This window comes from Lepeophtheirus salmonis, chromosome 4 (assembly GCF_016086655.4).
Source record: "Lepeophtheirus salmonis chromosome 4, UVic_Lsal_1.4, whole genome shotgun sequence".
Taxonomy (NCBI): Eukaryota; Metazoa; Arthropoda; class Copepoda; order Siphonostomatoida; family Caligidae; genus Lepeophtheirus; species Lepeophtheirus salmonis.
Window position 1 is genome coordinate 10,296,360 of NC_052134.2, and position 20,943 is coordinate 10,317,302.

General features: G+C 31.0%; 1 protein-coding gene and 1 long non-coding RNA gene across 5 annotated transcripts; both read left to right on the forward strand.

Moving 5' to 3' along the window:
- The first annotated feature begins 15,606 nt into the window (after window positions 1-15,606).
- LOC121116567 (glyceraldehyde-3-phosphate dehydrogenase) lies at window positions 15,607-18,214 on the forward strand. Of its 4 annotated transcripts, none has more exons than XM_040710830.2 (5): window positions 15,607-16,128; window positions 16,753-16,859; window positions 16,923-17,417; window positions 17,474-17,829; window positions 17,896-18,214. In XM_040710830.2, exons 2-5 carry the CDS (start codon window positions 16,782-16,784, stop codon window positions 17,963-17,965), a joined length of 999 nt encoding a protein of 332 aa, XP_040566764.1. In that variant the 5' UTR covers window positions 15,607-16,128; window positions 16,753-16,781; the 3' UTR covers window positions 17,966-18,214. The 4 variants fall into 4 exon arrangements, with proteins under 4 accessions (XP_040566764.1, XP_040566766.1, XP_071743710.1 ...); XM_040710832.2 differs by having other exon boundaries at window positions 16,019-16,635; XM_071887609.1 differs by lacking the exon at window positions 15,607-16,128 and adding an exon at window positions 16,596-16,690.
- Window positions 18,215-18,406: 192 nt separating this feature from the next.
- Window positions 18,407-18,972, forward strand: LOC139905123 (uncharacterized). The gene is made up of 2 exons (XR_011779617.1): window positions 18,407-18,527; window positions 18,853-18,972. It is a non-coding gene; the product is annotated as an uncharacterized lncRNA (long non-coding RNA).
- The last annotated feature ends 1,971 nt before the right edge of the window (window positions 18,973-20,943 follow it).

Consider the following 20,943-nt stretch of genomic DNA (forward strand, 5'->3'; position numbering starts at 1 on the left):
AGGTTTGTATTTCTCATTAAAATGCCAATAAATGCTATTTACTTTTTTGTTGCAAAATTAGTGAAAAAAAAAGTTTTGCGATTTTCCTTGTGAATTTCGATTTGGCAATTTCTTGACAAAAATAAAAAATGACTACTCATCTAGACAATTTTTTTTATACACATTACCTTAATTAACCGTAGATATGGTGTGATTAGTATATTTAGTATAAAAGATAGTCAATTTCCCGCTCAATCGTTCTTATCATAATTAGAATTATCAGGATCTTTCTCGACAACAACGAATCATTCATATTATAATTATTAATAGAATTCTGTATATAGAATTTTTTTCTGTCTACTTTTTTATTTATTTAATGTAATTTTAAGCTAGTCAATTCGCAAAGAAAAATCCTAGTCACGGCTCTGACCCCTGCTTGGATATACATGTAATTAATATCCAATTTTATATATATTAAAAAAAATCCTGGCTCGCCGGATCTGAACTCCTTGGACTACTATGTGTGGGGTATCTTGGAGAGAGAGTACAAAAAACGTTCACATAATACTGTTGACTCCTTGCAGGCTTACAATATTGAGTTCCTCATCAAGATCTGTGCCAGGTTCAAGAACAGGTTGGAGGCTTTGGATTCTAGTCATTTATAAGGAATTTTAAAACTTCAAGGGAGATATACAACCTCTAATTATTCATCAATATGGCTCAAACTTTATACTTCTTCATTTTTAACCGAGAAGAAACTTTTTTGGACTATGTTCTTCCCATAGATAAAAGTATAGAGTACTTGAAAACGCTATTTTCGAATAAGATCACATCAACTGTTGTATTACCCCGTCAGTATAATATGCTTATATATTCTTTAAAAAGCAAGGGGAAAAAGAAAGAGGAAAAGAAAATACAGCATAAATACCCCGATAACAGCTGACACCATCTGGAGTCAATAATACTCTCCTCAATAAAAACTTCGTCTCAAACATGTAAACTCGTTTAATAGAAAAAAAGTAAAACCATATAATCTAATAATACATTTACTAATAGTCTTATAGTCGTATTTTTATGGTCCCCATGCACAAACCCGTCATAGTTTCATATAAATCTAGTCCCTGAGCTTAACAGAATAATACTGTTTAATAAAGGAATTTCTCAAGCTCTTAACCATAAAATTTGTCCTTGTATTAATTGGTCCTTTTTGACATCCACTACTTCACTATTTCCTTTAATATTTTAATGTTATAGGACCCGTCTATTATCCATTAATATAAATAATTATTAAAGACAATATTATTGTAGGTGTGCAAATATTTATTATTGGATTTGCTGAAGCTAAGTGTAATAACGTACTCCTTGGCTAAAGTTATCAGAAAATTTAAATTGTTGTAACATGCAACACTTGATATGATGGAAGAGTTCAGCCATTATGGAAACTGTGGCTTCTTCTTGATTGAATGTGTAAAAGAATCTCTCTTTAAAAACAAAACAAAAAATATTTTTTTATGGGCTATAACTTATGCGTATAGAAAGAATAAAAATATTTATTCGTAACTTTTCTTTAAATTATAGATCATATTTGTTCAACCCAACAATTGTTTAAATTTGAAGGTAAATTGAAGAATAAACATTGGTTCTTCCTTTAATAAATCCTTACACTTTGGATACAATAGACATGTATTTTAGGGGTAAGCAAAGGCAGATAAAAATAACCATTTAGAGATTAGAAAAGGAAAAACGGTTGCTTCTATCGTTCTTTTTTCTTTATTGTTCATTCATCGTGATGGTCTCAACATCTCTCTCTCTCTATGTGAATGATGAATTCTCACTTACTTTTGGTGTAATTTTGAAGTAAATAACTACAATGGGCACTCTGTAGTGTGCAAAACCTTTAACTGAATTCAAATTATCTCAATTTGTTCCAAATTAATGGTCGATTATGTATTTTTAATTTTTTGTGTTACCTTAACCATAATCTTAACCAAACAATATATCCTTGGATAAAAAAATTAAGGGAAACATCAATTTCAACAAAAATAAACAATAACGACTTATAAATCTCATTTGTTTATATATTAAGGTGAAATATCCTTCAGGCAATATGGATTTAGGGTGAAATCTCCTAAAGCAAATTAGTTTAAGGCAAAAGTACCCATTTAAATATTTAAATTAACATTTATGATATCGGAAGCATAGTTGCTCTCAACGATACTTCCTTTAATCAACTAACAAGAATTAAAAGAGTATTTTGGTCATGTTAAAAAAACCGAAAATCAACATGGTACCCCTGACAATTTGAAGAATGTTTAAGAGGAGAGCAGCTTAGCTTAGCAATAATGTTTCATTAGACCAGCTACAATCAGTGGTAATGAGGAGGAGGGTAGAAGAAAATAAACAAGGACATTGACAAGAATTATTCCGATGTATATCCTTTATTATACTCTATGTCGAATAAGGACTTACAATTATAACTCTGTAACAAATTTTTAGGGTTACTCTCCATCTTTTATGAGCACAAGAAAATTTTCATTCCGGTTTTGTATATATCAATGATAGCTTGTAAGTAATAGAAAATGAAGTTTACTCCATAGGAATGAAATAATAGTGACCGTAGATGAAAATAATACTATTAACCTGGTCACCCTAGCAATTTGAAGAATGCTTTGGATGAGAGCAGCTAAGCTGTCATGACGGTTCATTAAATTAACTGTAATCCACTGTCAGATGAGGTAAATAAACACTAACCCTACACCGTATAATACCATGATATAGGTAGAAATTACTTGAAAGTCAACCCTCAATTTTACTCCGAGTCCAACAAGAAATTAGACTTATAACTCTTCGTGATTACGCTTTATAAGTATGATATGTTCCGTTCTGAAGAATGCAAGAATATTAAGAACAGCTTTAGAAATAAACAACAACATATGTTCCGGTAGCAAAGTTCAAAAAGCTTGGCCTTTTCCATTATAGTATTATTTTCATTTATGATGATGACAACTGCATAGAAAAAGAAAATTCACTTTTCAGTTTGCCCATTTAAAAAAATGGTCAAGCTAGAAAGTACATCCGATTTTTATGACTATAATCCGCCTTAAGTCCTTCCTAAACTTCATTTGAAATATTTTGGTTAATTATGGTATGAGGTTGCAAGAATATATTGATTTTATCGTGAGCAGACTTTTAGCAGAAAACATTTTTGCCAAAGTAAAATTTGCCAAATGACATTTCGCCGAAGGAAAATTTCCGAATGTACATTTTGCAGAATAACTATTTGCTGAACAGCCATTTGGCCAAAGGACCATTTGGGATATTTGGGCGAAAAATGATATTAAACTTATTGATGTATGCGATTGTATTTAAAAAGGTTGCAGACAAAATTGTTGCATGGTACAATTTGTCAGTTTTTTTCATTGTAAGACAAACTTCTTTTGTGTAATATCATCGTGAAGCAACATCAATGTATGCAATATGATTGTGAGTAACTTCATAGCATGACAATATTATCGTATACAATTTCGTTGCAATTTATATTACACTCGGACGATAAAATTATTTAATATGGAAGGAACTTACTATGAATTAACCCATTTAATATCCCCAGCCCACAGGTTGTTCAGGTGAAGCACTGGGTCCCAAAGCAGTTTAAACTCCACAGCTGTCGTGCTTCTAAACCTAACCTAAACCTAAGGGTTTCATAATATTCTGTAGCACACTTACAACGACAGGCTATTCAGGTATGCAGCTGTGCTCCAAGGTAGTCAATTCCCATCGTTCCTCAAAGCAGTTTAAACTACACTGCCATCCCGTTTAAAAGCATCAAGGAGCCCTTAGAATATTCTAAAATAAACACAGGCCAACGGATTGTGTAGTAGAGATCATGGGCCCGAGGTAGGTTAAATTCTTCAGCAACCAGCTCTCTGAGCATCCTGACACCCTTCTAATATCCAAAGATCCATACCAGTCCTCAGGTTGTACAAGTGCTGGACCCCAAGGTAGTTTAAAATCTACCGCCGTTTAGTTTCTCAGCAATAAGACCCCCTTCTAATATGCTATGAAATATCCCCAGCCCACGAGTTGTGTACCATCTACTTCTACACAAGTACTTTTTACTTTTTGTGGAACGTTTATATGATGTATGGTGTTAAATAAAAATTTATATACTTACAAATATAATTGGAATACTCTATACTTGGAGTAGTCTTAAGCAACCTATGGGCTTGGGCTTTATTTTGAAGTATTTGGATGGCCTAAACGCTTTATGAAGTGGTTGCAGGGGTGTTAACCTGTTTAGTAGCCTTGCCATCACACAAAACAAGTTTGGGGTTGAGGTATTAAGATTTTATTCTTAAAGACTGGAAATGTTCCTTGTAATAATTTTTCCCACTTGCAATTTTCTTCAAGGCCATTTGCCCAAACGGGAATTTTCTACTAGCAATTTTCTCAAGGGCAATTTTCCTAGAACCATGTATTTCATAATATAAAAATCCTTCATAGTATTTTATTCGATACTATATAATAATATTGCTTTTGTAATATTTTATTAGAAGCGAAGCTTTACATTGTATTTCTATAGGATAGTAAAAATTTATTTATAGAAAAAATAGGATGGCCAATATATATATATGCTACCGGCAATGTATGAAAATCCGGCATTATATATAATACCTAGGTAATGTGTATAATCCCAGATGGTCTCAGGAAAACTATATAATATTCGACATTTTATATATGGCCTAGGTATTATACATAATCCTGGGGTCAAATGTCAGCAAAGTATATAATACATATAAGTTACAGACTGTAAATAACAATACAAAGTCAAGCATAGTACATAAGTACTTGTGTTTTGTTCACGTTAACTTATTTCCTGTAATCAAAAACATACTTCGATTACATCCTCATCGAGCTGGCATGAACTAGAGCATTTGAATTGGACAAAGGAGGACTAATTTTCAAATATAATAATAATTTCCCCAAACCTTAAGATCGAAATATATTCGAAGATATAAGTAGGAGGTTTTATCGAACAAATTAAAGTTTTTATATGGCCAACCTAGGTAATTCGGGCTTGAATCTGCTTTATATCCTTATAAGTTATAACTTATAAAGATAACTTTTCATGATGTTATAATAATAAAGTAATATTTGATGAGTTTTAAAATGATGAGTATCATTGTGATTGAGGTATTGCAAAGTTTAAGAGATGTTTAGATGAACTAGATTTGATATAGTTATTGAATGAGGAAGCAATAAGAGGCAAATCTAACAGTGAAGAGTTGTATAATTTTGCGCAGGTAAGACAAGGAACTTAAGAATCTAACTTATCATGGAGATCGTCTTTACTCAAGGGAACTCTGAGCTGCTTCCATTCTTTATCGATCATTTTCCATCACTACAAATTATGCATCAAGTATAAATAAAGGTTTCTTTGCTTGGTGTATCATAAAAATAAAACAAAGGAACCAGGTAATTGAAATAGTATATGGGGGTACAATTGCGTTTCACTCAACTCCCCCAGCCTTGTTTATCTCGAACTTATGGAATATATTTATTTTCGTCATTTATTGAAAAAGTATTTTCACAGATCCCCCCCGTGGTTTCTAGTGTCTGTATGTCGGAAGAAAGTGTAGTGCCAGAGTATGAGCCACTCCAAGCTGACATGCAACAATATAAACTGTCTCAAGTAAGAGCCAACGTTGTTAAAAATAGTGTTTCTCTTTCTGAAACTAGATATCAAGAGTAAATTGATGAAGTGAAAAAAGTGAAGTCCATTAGGAAGACACCAAGAGAATATTGGCTTCTTAAACATTATGACGCAATGATAGGCGGGAATAAGACCAAATTAATAAATCTTTTGGAAGAAAATTCGTGTAATATTTTAATTTATATCTCAGACTCTGAGATATTTGTAATTCTAGATGTGACCCATTGGGCTATCGGTCATGGTGGAGGAGACAGAATGATGAATGAACTTGCTCAAAAATACAGAAACATCACACTTTATGATGTTGAACTATTTCTTTAACTAGTTATACCCTACCAAAAAAAACAAAAATATGCCGAAAGAGGTATTGTGGTTAAGCTAATGGTGTCTCCTGAGTTCAACTCTCACTGTCAAGATTTTTTAATGAAAGATGTATGTATATGTAATATTAGAGTATCAATAGTTTTTTTGCGATTAATATAATAACTAGTGCCATTCCAGCTTTTCCATTTGCAGTCTTAGTTTTGCCATCATTTTGTCCTAAAAATAATATCTATTTTGAAGGTTTTAAGGTAATTATGAACTTATATTAAATCGTCAAATTTTTTTATGACAAAAAAAATTTATAATTGAAAAAAAAAATACAAAATTAGGGAATATTTTTAGATTGAAGAACTACGGGCTAACACTACGAGTTCATTCAGTCTAGGCCTAAGCATAAAATCCCACCTTCCGAACCATATTTTGACAAGCCCGAAAAAAATACATTTATATATATATATATATATAATCCTCCGGACGCCCCTGCTATGTGATATTTGACCTTATCAATTAGTTATAATATTATGATGTTTTAAATATAATTAGGTCTCTGTGGTAATCTTACTGTATCCTTCGTTTCAAGTGATTTTTTATTCATCTGGTTGTTATTGTGTGCGTATAAAAGTATTTATGTATGTAACAAATCGTTAGTTGGATCTTACTTGTTATAGAATTAAGTCGAATTCAGCCATATTCCTGGATTACAAAAATTTATTCGACTTACTTTTAAAAATTATCGAAGTTTAAGAAAAGTTAGTTGGTTCAGACCGATTTGACAGGAATCCTAACTCACCAATACAGGCAAGCATTGGAATTACTTGAAGTTTACTTCTAAAACTTTTCATGAATCTTTACCAGAAGCGTAAAAAGAGAACAAATTGAGTTACAACTCGATGTACCAACAGGAAAATTATCCTAAGCATACTACCAAGGTAGTAAATAAGTGGTTCAAGAACAATGATGTTAATATACTAGAATGACCAAGTCCTAGTTCTGACCGTAATCCAATCCAGAACTTGTGGCGAGACTTAAAAACCAGAGTAATGACTAAGAAACATACCAACCTGACCCAATTGGAGGCCTTTGTTAAGGAAGAGTGTCCTAATATTCCCCAGGAGAATTGTATAAGAATTGTCTATAAGCAGTAATAAAAAATGCCATACTATTGACTATTAAAGAGTATGAGGATAGGATATGGACAATTTTGAACATAGCATTTTATGGTTATCCTTCGAATTATTCCCATGGAGTTAAGAGATTCTTGAATTAAGTTTTGTTCTTATTCTTCCAACCTTGAAAAAATTACATTAGTTTCATCACAAAAATTAACAAGGTTATGAATAATTTTGAGGACAAGTGTATATAGTCCTAGCTAGGGAGGTTCGAAGTTTAAGGGAGCAGGCAGTCATATCAACAGGAAAAAGTTATCAACTTGAATACTCAAAGGTATAAAATTGAATATTGCTCGATAAAAATCTTTTGACTAGCATTATTTTTAGGGATGGGATTTGTGTAGATCAGTAATTCAATTTTATTATCATTACATTCTACAAATTTGTCCTGTATGTAAAAATAAAAGAAACCGAAAATTAACGTGGTAATCCTGACGATTTAAAAAAAATGTTTGGAAGGAGAGCAGCTTAGCTACTCTGACACAAGGTGTCAATATATGTAAGGTGTGTCGATAAGAAACTTGCAACGTAGTTCGGTTAACTTTTTAGGAGACAACTTTTTTGATGACGTCACATGGGAGCCAAGTTCAGGATTACTGACTATTTTTAAATAAAGAGACCAACGGGGAAGAGGAGTCATGTATATCAATCAAGAACGTTTTTTCTTATCTCTAATTCTGATTCGTCTAAAATTTGGTATATGTGCTTTGAATTTCTTTTGCACAATTCATTGTTATCACGTCTTTTGAATAAGATTCATCTGATGTAATTTAATAAAAGTCAACGTTTCGGATAAGGTTATGTACTTTTCTTTAGATTTAACTAGAAAACTCAACTATTAATTAAAACAATAGTTCATAGTATATGAATCATAACTATGCTCTAAAAAATTATAAAAATAATTTCAAAACAAAAATAAATAACCCTAATAATCTACGAAGGGTATTTATATTCTATATTTTTTGATTGAGGTTACGTGAATCCTGAACATAATTCATATACATAGTTTTTGTTTACTTTTTATTTCAACCATCTTGTCTCCTCTCTCCTTTTTAGTCTATTCAGTTTTAAAAATTACATATGTCTTCTTCTAGAAGTACTAGGCGTATTTGTGCTCCAGCAACCTGTACAAATTCATCAGATGCCCAATATTTTTTTATTTGAAATTTTATGTTCTGACCTATTTTTCATTAAAAACAACTTTTTACTTATTTTTACCATAACCGTTGGAGTATAAAAATTTACACTATTAGTATTGTCTGATGAGAAAATAAATACTATATTATGTATTAATACAATTTGTTTTATCGAATTTATTCCTAAATCGGCTCCTTTGTGACGTCACCAAAATAGCCCGTAAACAAAAGCAAAGAAGTCTCTTATCGACACACCTTAAATATAGTCACATTGCTTATGACTTTTCATTAGATTAGCTACCAGCAGCCGTGAGAGGATGAAATAAGCACAAATTGTACTCCTTATATAGAAAAATGTATTTATAATATGAATTACTCCGAGTTCAATCTCCAATTCTACTCCGAGTCTAACAAGGAATAACACTTATAATTCCTGATCAAACCGTCATTGTTACTCTCTGTCTTTCATGAGCTCACACACTAATTATTACATATTACTGAGATGTTTTGTCTTCAATAATTAAATCATAATGATAACAGCTTTTGAAAATAAAAAAAAAACCCTTTAAATTGACACCTAAAAAAAGCCACTCTCTCCTTCTAGGGCATATTTTATACACCTCTGAATATGTCCCATCCCTAGTCATTATTTAATTGAGAGTTTGTGAGTGAGTGCACATATTTGAGGTACATTTTTTAATTAATAATTAATATTTTAACCGACATGTAGCCACTTTATTTAGAGTCTTTTAGTCCCAAGCTACAGAAACAACTGGTAAATGACAAATTTAGATTGTGACCCATCAATAAGAACTAAGAAAGCAAGATCAAGACCATAGCCAGTTCTGGGAATCATTCGAGATACTTGACCATGGTTTGTATGTTTTAATGTAAAAAATTGAAATAAATCCTGCATATTGTGAATAAAAGAGTCCTGTATTTTATCTTCGGCCTCGCTTATAGTTGAGAAACCCTTTTGTGAATTTGTGACCTATATCTCTATATAGAATAGCTTTAATACAATGCCTTGTTATAAGTATACTATATAAAATGAGGAATATATAAGGTATCTAAGCTATTGAAAAATAAGTATGTAGACTAACAAGTAAGTCCTTGAATGATTTATATAGCATTCTGAAACATAAGTTCATGTTTTTAAGCTGTTTCATAAAATAAACATTATTTTATTTGAATTTTATCAATTAAAACTGCAACATGTGTTATAAAGGTTTGTCAAAGTTCAAAATTTTGACAATATTAATGTCATGAAAAATCTTCGATCTTTCATTAAAATTTCAAGTTATTCTTCAATATTTATTACAACCAATTACATAACATTAACTCAACTATCTTTAAAAGTTATATATAAATTCATCCAGTGTTTCAGTAATAAATTCATTTTATCAATATTATTATTTGTTCAATCATGTTTCATTATTCATAATTACTTAATTACGCTTAAATATATTTGACTAGAACTACTAATTGATGCATACAAATCCAGAATAATATCAAATAATTATCATGATATATCCATAATTTAACTCTGCCCAATTAAATTGATGATAATATCTATTAACAATTATATTTAAAAATTAACGTTACAATTATATACTCTATACACACAAAACCTATAAGATAAGAAATCTTTTACTCAAGAGAGAAAAAATTCTACTTCTATATATCAGTCGTCATAAATCAATACTCATTACATTCTCTTTTGTTGGAAATTAATATATAGATCTGCTTGAATTAGCTATAAATGGATTAGTCAATATATTATTTTTAAGAGCTGCTCCACTCTTAAAATATATTTAACTTTATATTTTAATTTTTGAGAAAATGCCGGATGGTTATTTTGCCTGGGATGTAAAAACGGATAATATATTATGGGGATGGAATTAGAAATACCTCAATATTTTTATATTTTCAATAATAGGCAAAAAAATTATGTTAACAAAACATGTAGATAGGGTTTTTAAAAACTCAATATGGCCCCTTCATGATCAATCACAGCCTTTACACGTGGACTGAAGGCCATGCAAGAGTTGATGATACCCTGATACCCTCCTATGTCAAGTTGTCCAATGCAACCACTATGGAGGACTTCAGTGAGTACACATATGGGTGTGAGGTCCTGTTTGTTTCCCTCGCTAAAGTGCCTGATATGGAATAGTCCAGTGGGTTCATATTTAGTGCGGAAGAGAGCTATATCTCTTTGGACTAGAATCGAGCCATTTAATATGCACAAAACTTTTGCACTCTGAGAATGTGTGAGAGGTTATGTCATTCTGAGTCCACACATTGTTACCCTCCGGGTTGTTGATCTTCAGCCATGGTAAGATGGTGTATCTAAGCACCTTATAGTAGGCCTTCTGGCCGATTTTCTGTCCAGCCTTGAAAAAGAACAGAGGCATCTTCTTTCCATCAAAGGCCACAACGCCGACGAGCCATTTTTTGACCCGGAATTTGGTGTGGTAAACCCTTTGGGCCTCTTATTTTATTTCTGCAAGACAATAGTTGTTCCAGCGGTTGTGGAATTGATCAACTGTGAAAATCTTCTTGTCTGAGAAAATTTTCACAATTGACCCATTTGCCTTCATCCATGTGAGGATTTTATTGCAACCTTTTAAACTCCTGGCTTTCATGCTCTCTGCCAGAAGGTTGTGTGGGGCCCTTGTTAAAGAAAGTAATCCCAAGTTGTGCTTTATGGTCCTAGAAGCCACAAATAAGATTAATCCACTTAATGGAATCCTCCTTTATATTCTTCTCCAAACTTAACAAGAATTTGTATCCCTCTTTGAATTATTCTCTCAACTTTCCAACATCCTGGAGAGGTCTTCTTCATTTTTTTCATCTTAGCCAAATTAAAAATCAGGGTCCTAGAACAATTAAAATTGTGTGATCTGAGATGCGCTGCCTTTTTCCCTATTGCTCACTCATGATAATGAAACGACTAAATGATTTATATAGTTTGTTTATGTAAAAAGAACGGCAGAAACAGAATATAAAAAAATAATTGCTAAACCTTATCATAGTACTTAAGAAATCAATATTAATTAACAGTAAATTAAACTTGCTGAAAAAAACTCCCAGAAAATAAATACTCTTTGAGCGATTCATAAATTAATATGCCGAGCCAATAAAATCGGTAAATCTAAAAAATAAATCAAGAAGATAATATTGATTTCACGGGATTTGCCCGTGAACTTGAGATTAAACTCAATTTTTTTTTCTGAAATTTGCCAAAATTAACATGACAATCCCTAGTCTTAAGAAAGACAGGATAAATTTTAGTGTAATAACTGGATTGCTTAAAACAGATTAGTTCTTTATTAGTTATTTCTTATGAGAAAATGAATTCTGAATTCGAGTCCACCGCTCCTTAAAGCCCCTTTCGCGACAAATTACTGTTGGATTCCGGGATTCTAATAATGAATGAAGTTATCATCATATTTGTAGAAAGGTTTCGATATGATATAATATTTAATTTGTTCCGTGTATTTATTTATAGATAAATAAACAATTTTAAGAATGTATTGAATGTTCATAATTAATTAATAATTATAGAGAAAAACAAATAAGACAGAAACTAAAGATTACATCAATTAAAGGAATTTATTATTGTAAACTATAATTGATATAAATTAAATCATTCTCTCTTCTTTATCAAGTGGTTTTATCTCAAAAGGCAAAAAATAAGTTCTATAAATATCTGGAGTGGTATCAGATATACTGCGCAACCTCATTGGTTGGTTTAATAACATTTAATGGAAAAAATAAAATGGCAGATTCTTGATCAATATGTTCATATTATTTTCTTCGACCATACATTAATTATTGTATCTTCTTTATTTATAAATCGCGTGGCATAATTTGTATCTCTGCCTTGCACTTGAGACTATACTTGTACTTGAAGTATAAGGACATTCCCCACTTTTGATTTTCACTGAAAGACATAATCAATTATGTAAGTATTTAATTTTGAGATTTATGACTATATTTCGCCGCATTAAAGGAGTTTATTGGTCAACTAATACTAATGATGTTGGGTAAAAAGTTCGACAAAGAATCTGTTTCTAGATATTTATAGAATTCCTTGTAATGTTATATAAAAAACTTGTCCATAAGATCATAAAATAGAAGTTGATACAGGTTTTAGTGAACTATTTGGCACTTTTATAAAAGGGAAAAATATATATAAAGTTGAATTCATCAGGTATTACTATCATAATTATTTATATTTGGAATGGATAATGAAATCTTCTTTTTTTTAAATATAATTATTATAGAAGTCACATGAACTACAATCCACGGGTCATTACACAGATTCTTATGCAATAATATTACCTTAGAGACATATTCACGCATATTGAGTTATTTCGTGTGTTGTAACTCCCTTTGAAAGGTCAAATACGTTAGTTTCTATATTGAAGCTTTCTCATCTCTATATTACTTTATTCTTCACTTTAGATAGTTAAAAGTTTCGTACAATATAAGCTGCAAATGTATACTTCATATAACTTAATATAGAAGTGAATAATAGTCATTTGTAATAGTAAACTGGAATTGACTCGGTTTCAGAATAGAGTCACCATTTGAGGTTTTAATAATATACTTTATAGTCTATTTTCCATTAAATAGATTTATAGATAAAAGTTATAATATTATAGACAATTAAATTGCTTCTGTGATACATTTTAGTTAATAAACGTAAAATATAAAATACTACGATTATTGAAAATGATTTTTAGAATAAGACAACCCCCAATTATCCTAGATGATCCCAGTTGGACTTAGGAGAATTTAAACATAGTTTTTCAACTAACATAATATATTTATCTCCTTCTTGGGAGCCTTTTCAATAGGACATGAGCAAACTAAGAAATTATCAAGGTACTTCAATTAATCTTGGAAATTATATATTGATTATTATCCACAAGTTAGTGTGACAGTCTGCTTCTTGTTTAAAAAATGGATAATGCTCTCTAGGATCTTGAGAGCGCACTCTATGTGAGAAACATACGTAGATGTTATTTTTTATTAAATAATATTAACATTCAGGGAGTTGCATTATTTTGGCATAAGACGGCGCCACTCTCTGTCGCTTTATTTACAAACGAATATAAATACACATCCCTCAAGGCCCATTTTAACTTTAATTTATTGCATTTTTGTTATTGTTTCAGTTAAAAAATATATGTTGTGTACAATTTTTTTTGTACTATATTTGAAACGTCACATCTTTAAATGTATGACGAAATAAAACAAATGGGCTAAATATCCTTTGCATCCGTTGACATCTGTTTCAAGGCTTTAATAGAATTATTGTTGGCTTGAAACGTACCTATTTGACTCAATAGGTCTTATCTTTGCTCCTCTCCCCCTCCGTATTCAACTCTATCTTCCCTTAATTTATCTTGTATTTAAGTCAATATTCATAGTCGGGAGTCTTTCATTCTTGTATTTTTACAAAGATATGTATTTTTGCAGTCATGAAGCTCCCTCAGCTGTTCAGTGACTGCATAGTGCATTATTTATTTATAATGTATATTACATGCGCATGCTCAATAAAGAAGAAACGAATAAGAACAATGGATAGAATGTGTACAAGTTGCAATTTCTTCGTCCTAAAATGCCTTATTTCATTAGAACATCAGTCATTTTAATTACCAACTATACATTAATGCTATCATTTTATTTCGGTAAAACAAATTTATTTATTCTGAATGTATTTACGAATAATATAACTGTGGGCATTTGAACTATATGATGTACCACACTGCCACATATTACTTATAAATAGCTAATAAGTAATTTTCATCAGAAAAGTCAAATAATACTCCTTTAATATTTTTCATTTTTTACGGGACTTCAGCATTTTTGATGCCAGATATTTTATGGACCTAAATAACATAGAATTAAAACAGTAAAAACTCTTTTATCATTCATATTAAGGAAAAGGTTAAATATTGGATATCAAAATGAAATCAACGAATAAAAGGACTTAAAACTTACTGTTAATAAAAAAATCATCCCTCTATTGTAATGGTTGGGAAACAGGGGTAAATTACTCAAAATAGGTTAATTTAGAAAATTGGGTGGGGTAATTTTTCTTGTACGTTATTTCCATGCCATAAAGAAAGAATTTTACTTCCTAGTGTTAAATGAAATAAAAGAATGAACATTATGTCCCTAGTTTGGGGTAAATTAATATTACTACTATTTCTTTTGGAGTAATGCTAAAAAAAAGTCACCCGACCCATGCTCCATTGCCTAGTTTTATTACATATCTAACCCTTTTATATGTTATTTGATCGTCATACATTCTTATTTTCATATTATAGATAAAAATCAACTATTATAATTGAAAGAGTAAGATATTTTTATTTAATGATCCTAGTTCTGTCGTCCTTTATCGATAAAAAAAAGAAGAACAATTGTAAAAATCTAGCCATTATTAGGGATTTTTAGTACATATTACTTTGATTTAATTCAAATATGAGTGTGTATCATTGGCATCAAGTAGTATTGAATGCAAATGTTAAGTCTTTTTTTATTTATAAAATCATTTGATGAAGTTTCATAAATATTAATTGGAAATTTGTCCATTTTATGTAGCAAAATATCAACTTTGAGCCCAAATATGGCCTCTCCTTCAATTTATTACCTCAATGAGAACGCTCTATAATTGATTGATAATCCCACCATTGTATTGTTTTTGTCATGTTTTGGTTGCGGTTGGTATACGCCAGGTATATGGAATTAATTAAATATTTAGAAATTAAATATTGTATGCAAGCTAAGTAATAAAAGAGATGAAACATTTTAAATGAATAATTTACAAAACTTTGTAAAATAACTCGTAAATACATAATAAATAAGTATTTTGAATATTATATCAAAATGCATCAATTAATAGTTGCTACTCAAAATAATTTATGCTGTAATTCAATCACTTATAAATTGTTATTCGTACCCAACTTATAAGTACTCAACCTAATAAACAAATAAGTCCATTTTTATCCACGAAATTGTTCTATGAAAATGAGTGAGTCGAAATGTTGTACTTAAACAAAATATTTATATATTACTATTATATTACGTATTTTACCCCATGTAGTAAAGATTTTTTCAATACACCCCATCAAGGAGAAGTAAACTAAGCATAGAGTAGTTTAACTAAAGTATGTGCTTCTTCTATATGGGAAGTCCTCCATTAAGACGACCTTGAGTCACCTTGAACATATAAATGCTTAAATATGCATTGTATTTGGAAATATATAACTTCTCAAACATTAATAGGTGATACCAAGTTTGGAATTAGATATGACGAGGGGAGTGGGAAAATTCATTGGAATATAACCATTTTATCCGTTAATTAATATTTCAAATCAAATATCTCCAATTCACATGATTCCTTTTCATACATCCTCAATGCAAAATTTACAATTTCATAAGAGCTTTTAAATAACTACATTACAATAACATAATAACAAAGCAAGGAAAAAGTGTTTGTGCTTTAAAATTGAAGCACACAGTTCTTGAATGATATAGAGAAATTGCTAGCTCCAAAAAGTATAGAAAGTGAGAATAGCTAGAGGAGTAGTAACAATCGCAATTACATCATCCAAAAGAAAGGACAAGAAAGGAGAGACTAGCAAGAAGCTGGAAGGGTAAAGGGAGGAAGAGGAGTAGGAGGAGTTTCCGCATAAGGCGAGCCATCTTGGATTCGACTTCTTTCTATAAAAGACTTGCATCATTCGACAAAGGAACGCTTTTCGGTTTACTCCTCTATACACATAAGGTAATTAATAATTATTATTAATACACTCCTTGATTCCATAAATTCTCTGGGATTGTGATCGTCTACGCTATGATTTACATCATTTTCATTACATCCGTAGTAGAATCGATCCGTAGATATTTACATCGCAGTTGCTAGTCGTCATGACTACCTAAGTGACTTTGAAGATGAATAGAACTGGTTTTTTTCATATTTAATGGTTTTGATTTTCATTTGATGTCATGATGGTCTCGTGCTTGTTTAAGAACAGGTTATTTTCTTTACGTTGTCATGGGACTCCAGTTTATGGAGGAGTCCTCAACCGGTTTGAATGAGAAATAGTGAGCGCACGGTTGTTCCTCTTTTTATAATAATACATTTAATCGACCGAGCGGATGACTTTGAGTGTTCGCGCTCTCTATTAAATTGCACTTTAAGGCGTGTGCAATTATATTTCTCGTGATTCTTTCCCCACTGGTTTTTAGTTCCCTAAAATATTTCCTCAGAAAAGTACTTCGACATCTCTCGGTAATTTATTGAATAAGCAATTAGGCCTTTCAAGTTTTAGATATCAAATTTTGAAGTTGTAAAGTTTACAGCAATACTAAATAGCCTCTAATAATTTTTTCTTACTTTTTTGATCAGTTTGCTCTCCTATATTATCAAATCTCACAATGGTCAAAGTTGGAATTAACGGATTTGGACGTATCGGCCGTCTTGTTCTCAGAGCCGCTCTTGATCATGGTGTTGACGTGAGTATTTAAAGTCTGGATTGTGTAATAGCGGAAATATATTTTTGAGCCATATTTTTGTAGGTTGTTGCTGTGAACGATCCTTTCATCCCCGTGGACTACATGGCATACATGTTCAAGTATGACTCCACCCACGGAATGTGCAAAAAGGACATTTCTTACAGCGATGGCAAATTGATCATTGATGGAAAGAAAATCACCGTGTTCGGAGAGAGAGATCCCGCCAACATCAAGTGGGGAGAAGCCGGAGCAGACTACGTGGTCGAATCCACTGGTGTCTTCACCACCATTGAAAAAGCCAATGCTCATATCCAGGGTGGTGCCAAGCGTGTCATTATTTCTGCTCCATCTGCAGACGCTCCCATGTTTGTTATGGGTGTCAACCATGAGTCTTATGACCCATCCATGAAAGTTATTTCCAACGCCAGTTGCACAACCAACTGTCTCGCTCCTTTGGCCAAGGTTATTCACGACAATTTTGGAATCGAACAAGGTCTCATGACCACCGTTCACGCCGTCACCGCTACCCAAAAAACCGTTGATGGACCCTCAGCAAAGGTATAGTTGAATTGAATTAAGTTTAAGTAATCATTTGATGGATTATCTTTTGTTAGAACTGGCGTGATGGCCGTGGTGCTGGACAAAATATTATTCCTGCATCTACTGGTGCCGCCAAGGCTGTAGGTAAGGTTATCCCCGATTTGAATGGCAAGCTTACCGGGATGGCTTTCCGTGTACCTACTCCCGACGTGTCAGTTGTCGATTTGACAGTTATTCTCAAAAAGGGAGCTACTTACGAGGAAATCTGTGCCAAGATCAAGGAGTACTCTGAAGGACCAATGAAGGGTATTTTAGGATACACTGAAGATGCAGTTGTCTCCTGCGATTTCACATCTGACCCACGTTCATCTATTTTTGATGCCAAGGCTGGTATTCAGCTTAGCAACAACTTTGTCAAATTGGTCAGCTGGTAAGAACTTCTTGGTCGCTTTTGGTTTTGGTTATTTTTCTTATCTTCATTAATTTCTTTTTCTAGGTATGACAACGAATATGGATACTCAAACCGTGTTGTTGACTTGGTCAAATACATTGCCACCCAAGAGTAAATCCTTTCTCTACTCTCTATCAAAATAATTGATGTTACGCAGTAACTTGAAATTACCTCTTAAGTTATTAATTATTTTTGAGGCACATTATCTATAGGGGAATTCCTATTTGGCAACCTAATTATTTATGTATTTCCTTTGAATTTCTTAATAGTACTTCGTGTATTTATATATATATATTTTTTTTCGTCATAATAACTAATCGAACCTGTGAATTAAATATTATTTATTTCTAGCAACAAAAAAAAATCATTTCCCAAGGTTTTTGATATATTCGTGAAAATTTGAACGAAGTCAGATGGTTTTTATTTTTGGAAGATTCTAGATTAGGTAATTTCCTTACAAAATAGGGTCGTCTCTACGGTCTATCATTGAATATTTCTCTCATTCATTGTATCTAAATGGATTTTTGTCGTAATTATTTTTTTTCTGTTTATTTCATGAGAAGTATGGTAGTATTAACAACAAATGACATTAGGACCATGCCCATAGCTATAGATTTTTTATAACTAGGACATTTGAATAAATTCAAATTAATAGATGATGATCATGTAGAAATATTGTTAGTATTGTTATCCAAAGATCTATTTAATATTTTTGAATTTTAATATACTGAGCATTATTGATATTTCCTACCTTATAAAGATACCTGAAGACTATTGAAGGAGTAATCAGAAAATCCCTTCGAGATCGTAATTATAGCGTCATGTATATTTTCCTTCAAAAATCGATCCTTACATTCATTATATAAGGTAACCTACTAAAAGTCATTGAATTGCCAATTTTTTTGTCATAAAATCATTGCATAAATCGTAATGAAGATTATATGCAAGACAAGTCAAAACAATCCGTTTAAGTATATATTTTAATTGAAAAATGTTCTTTAGTGTTAAAATTTGGATGATTTGGTGGAGAAATATACAATATGCCACTCGATTTATAAATAAGGAAGAAACAATGATTTATTGAAGAATAAAATAAATTCAACATATTGACCTAGACTGCAACTACATTCGTTCCTTAAAATATAATATCCACCGATGAGGCTGCGAAGTTAAAGTAGCGGCCACTCCAGACATTTTTGGTACTCAATAAAAAACACTAATATAGCCAAATTAAACGATTGAGTTTTTTCATTGTCGTTATGAATTGCATCATAAATGAAGAAAACGTCATCTTGGCGGCTAAAGAAAATTGACAAATTTTTAGTAAATCCTGATGAAGCTACATTAAATGGGTTTATGAATAAAAAAAAATTTAAGACTTGCATTGAATACTACTTGATGCCAATGATAAACACTAATATTATCATTAAATCAAAATAGATAATACTTAAATCCTGAAAATCTATAAAAATAACATTTTTTAAATGGATTTGTGACAAAAAAATATTCATTCCCAAGTTATTTGTATATACAACAAGAAAATAACTTTGTATAACGATGTAATAACATACTTTTAATACATTTTAGCATAAAATATAATAAAACAAGACAATTGAGCGGTAACATTTTTTAGACATTAATTTTAAGTCCTTTTCTTTGTTGGTTCCATTTTGACATAATCAAATACTTCACTATTTTCGTTAATATTAATGAAAAAAGGGCTTCCATTGTATTAAAAAACTTAGTTGTTTAGCCTCCTAAAATGGACGACATCAAAAAATTAGGATGTCACGTGAAAACGATCCATAGAATCTAAAAAAAATAAAAAATAGCCCACAAACACAAAGGTTGCGTGGTTATTTATTTAGACAAATAATGAAGTGGGTGAGAAATCACTATTTCTATAACGAAAATAACAGTGAAATATTCATTTTTCTAGATCAAATAACCTGTAGGTTCACAGATAAATTTATATAATTCTTCAGGGACTATATCTGTAGATAAACAAAACAAGTTAGCTCTTCAACTCACTAGCACTCCTTGAATGACTAAAATGTGTCCTTACTTCTTTAATACTTCTTGTCCTACATATTATAAGATCCATAGGTAAGAATATGTCTTTTATCTTTATGATTAGATCGCATACATAGAAATAAAATATTTTATTCTACGATATCATAGGTTTAGTAATAATTAATATATTAAAAGTTGCGTTATTTTATCTACATACATAATAATTTTTAAAGAAAGAAAAAAGACCAGAAATCCTCACAAAAAAAAACAACTTTTAAAATTAAATGTTCATTTCAATAATATGTATATTTTATTCATTTTCCAATTCATTAAAAAAATAATGTAATAGTCTTTTTTATGAATTTTGTTCAAGGAGGAATATCGTATCGGCTTTTAATTTGTTTTTTAACAAATTAAATATTAAATTTGAGTAATTTAGTTTTGAGTTTTAAAAGAGTTTATTCTTTTAAATGCACTAAAGTTTATATTGATTTAGTTTCTATTTTATATAACAAACATTCCTGATAAAATTAATCTTTTACAGTTTACTACATTCTATTCATTGAATAAAAATTAAATTCAAATCATCCCTTTAATTTCAAACCAAACACAAAATATCATAAATGGTCATTTAAAAAAAAATAGCATCATTTTATGCTTAAAAACAAAAATAGAACTAGTCCGAAATCATCAATATTTTCAAAAGGAAGTATTACTTATAATTCCCACATAAATTTGTAGAGGGTCAATTTTATCTAGTGCTACAAATTTTATTATTTTCAATGCATTGTTGCAAAATCCCGGAAGAGGACAACAAGACATCTTATCTTTGAACAGAGTAAGCTGAGAGGGTTGGAGAGAGAAAAGAAGATGACATTTTTTACACTGTTGATATCATTGTGAATTAGCAGAACAGCCGCAACATCACCACCGAACATCCAGACAATGTCTCAGTTTTTAGTGATGCATCTTTTTAAACAAAAAAATCCAGATGGAACTATTTTTTTGGGTGTTTTTAGAGTCTGCTCTCTTATTTTTGTGGTGAGGAAGGAGCAGCTCAATGCAGATGCTTACATCGAA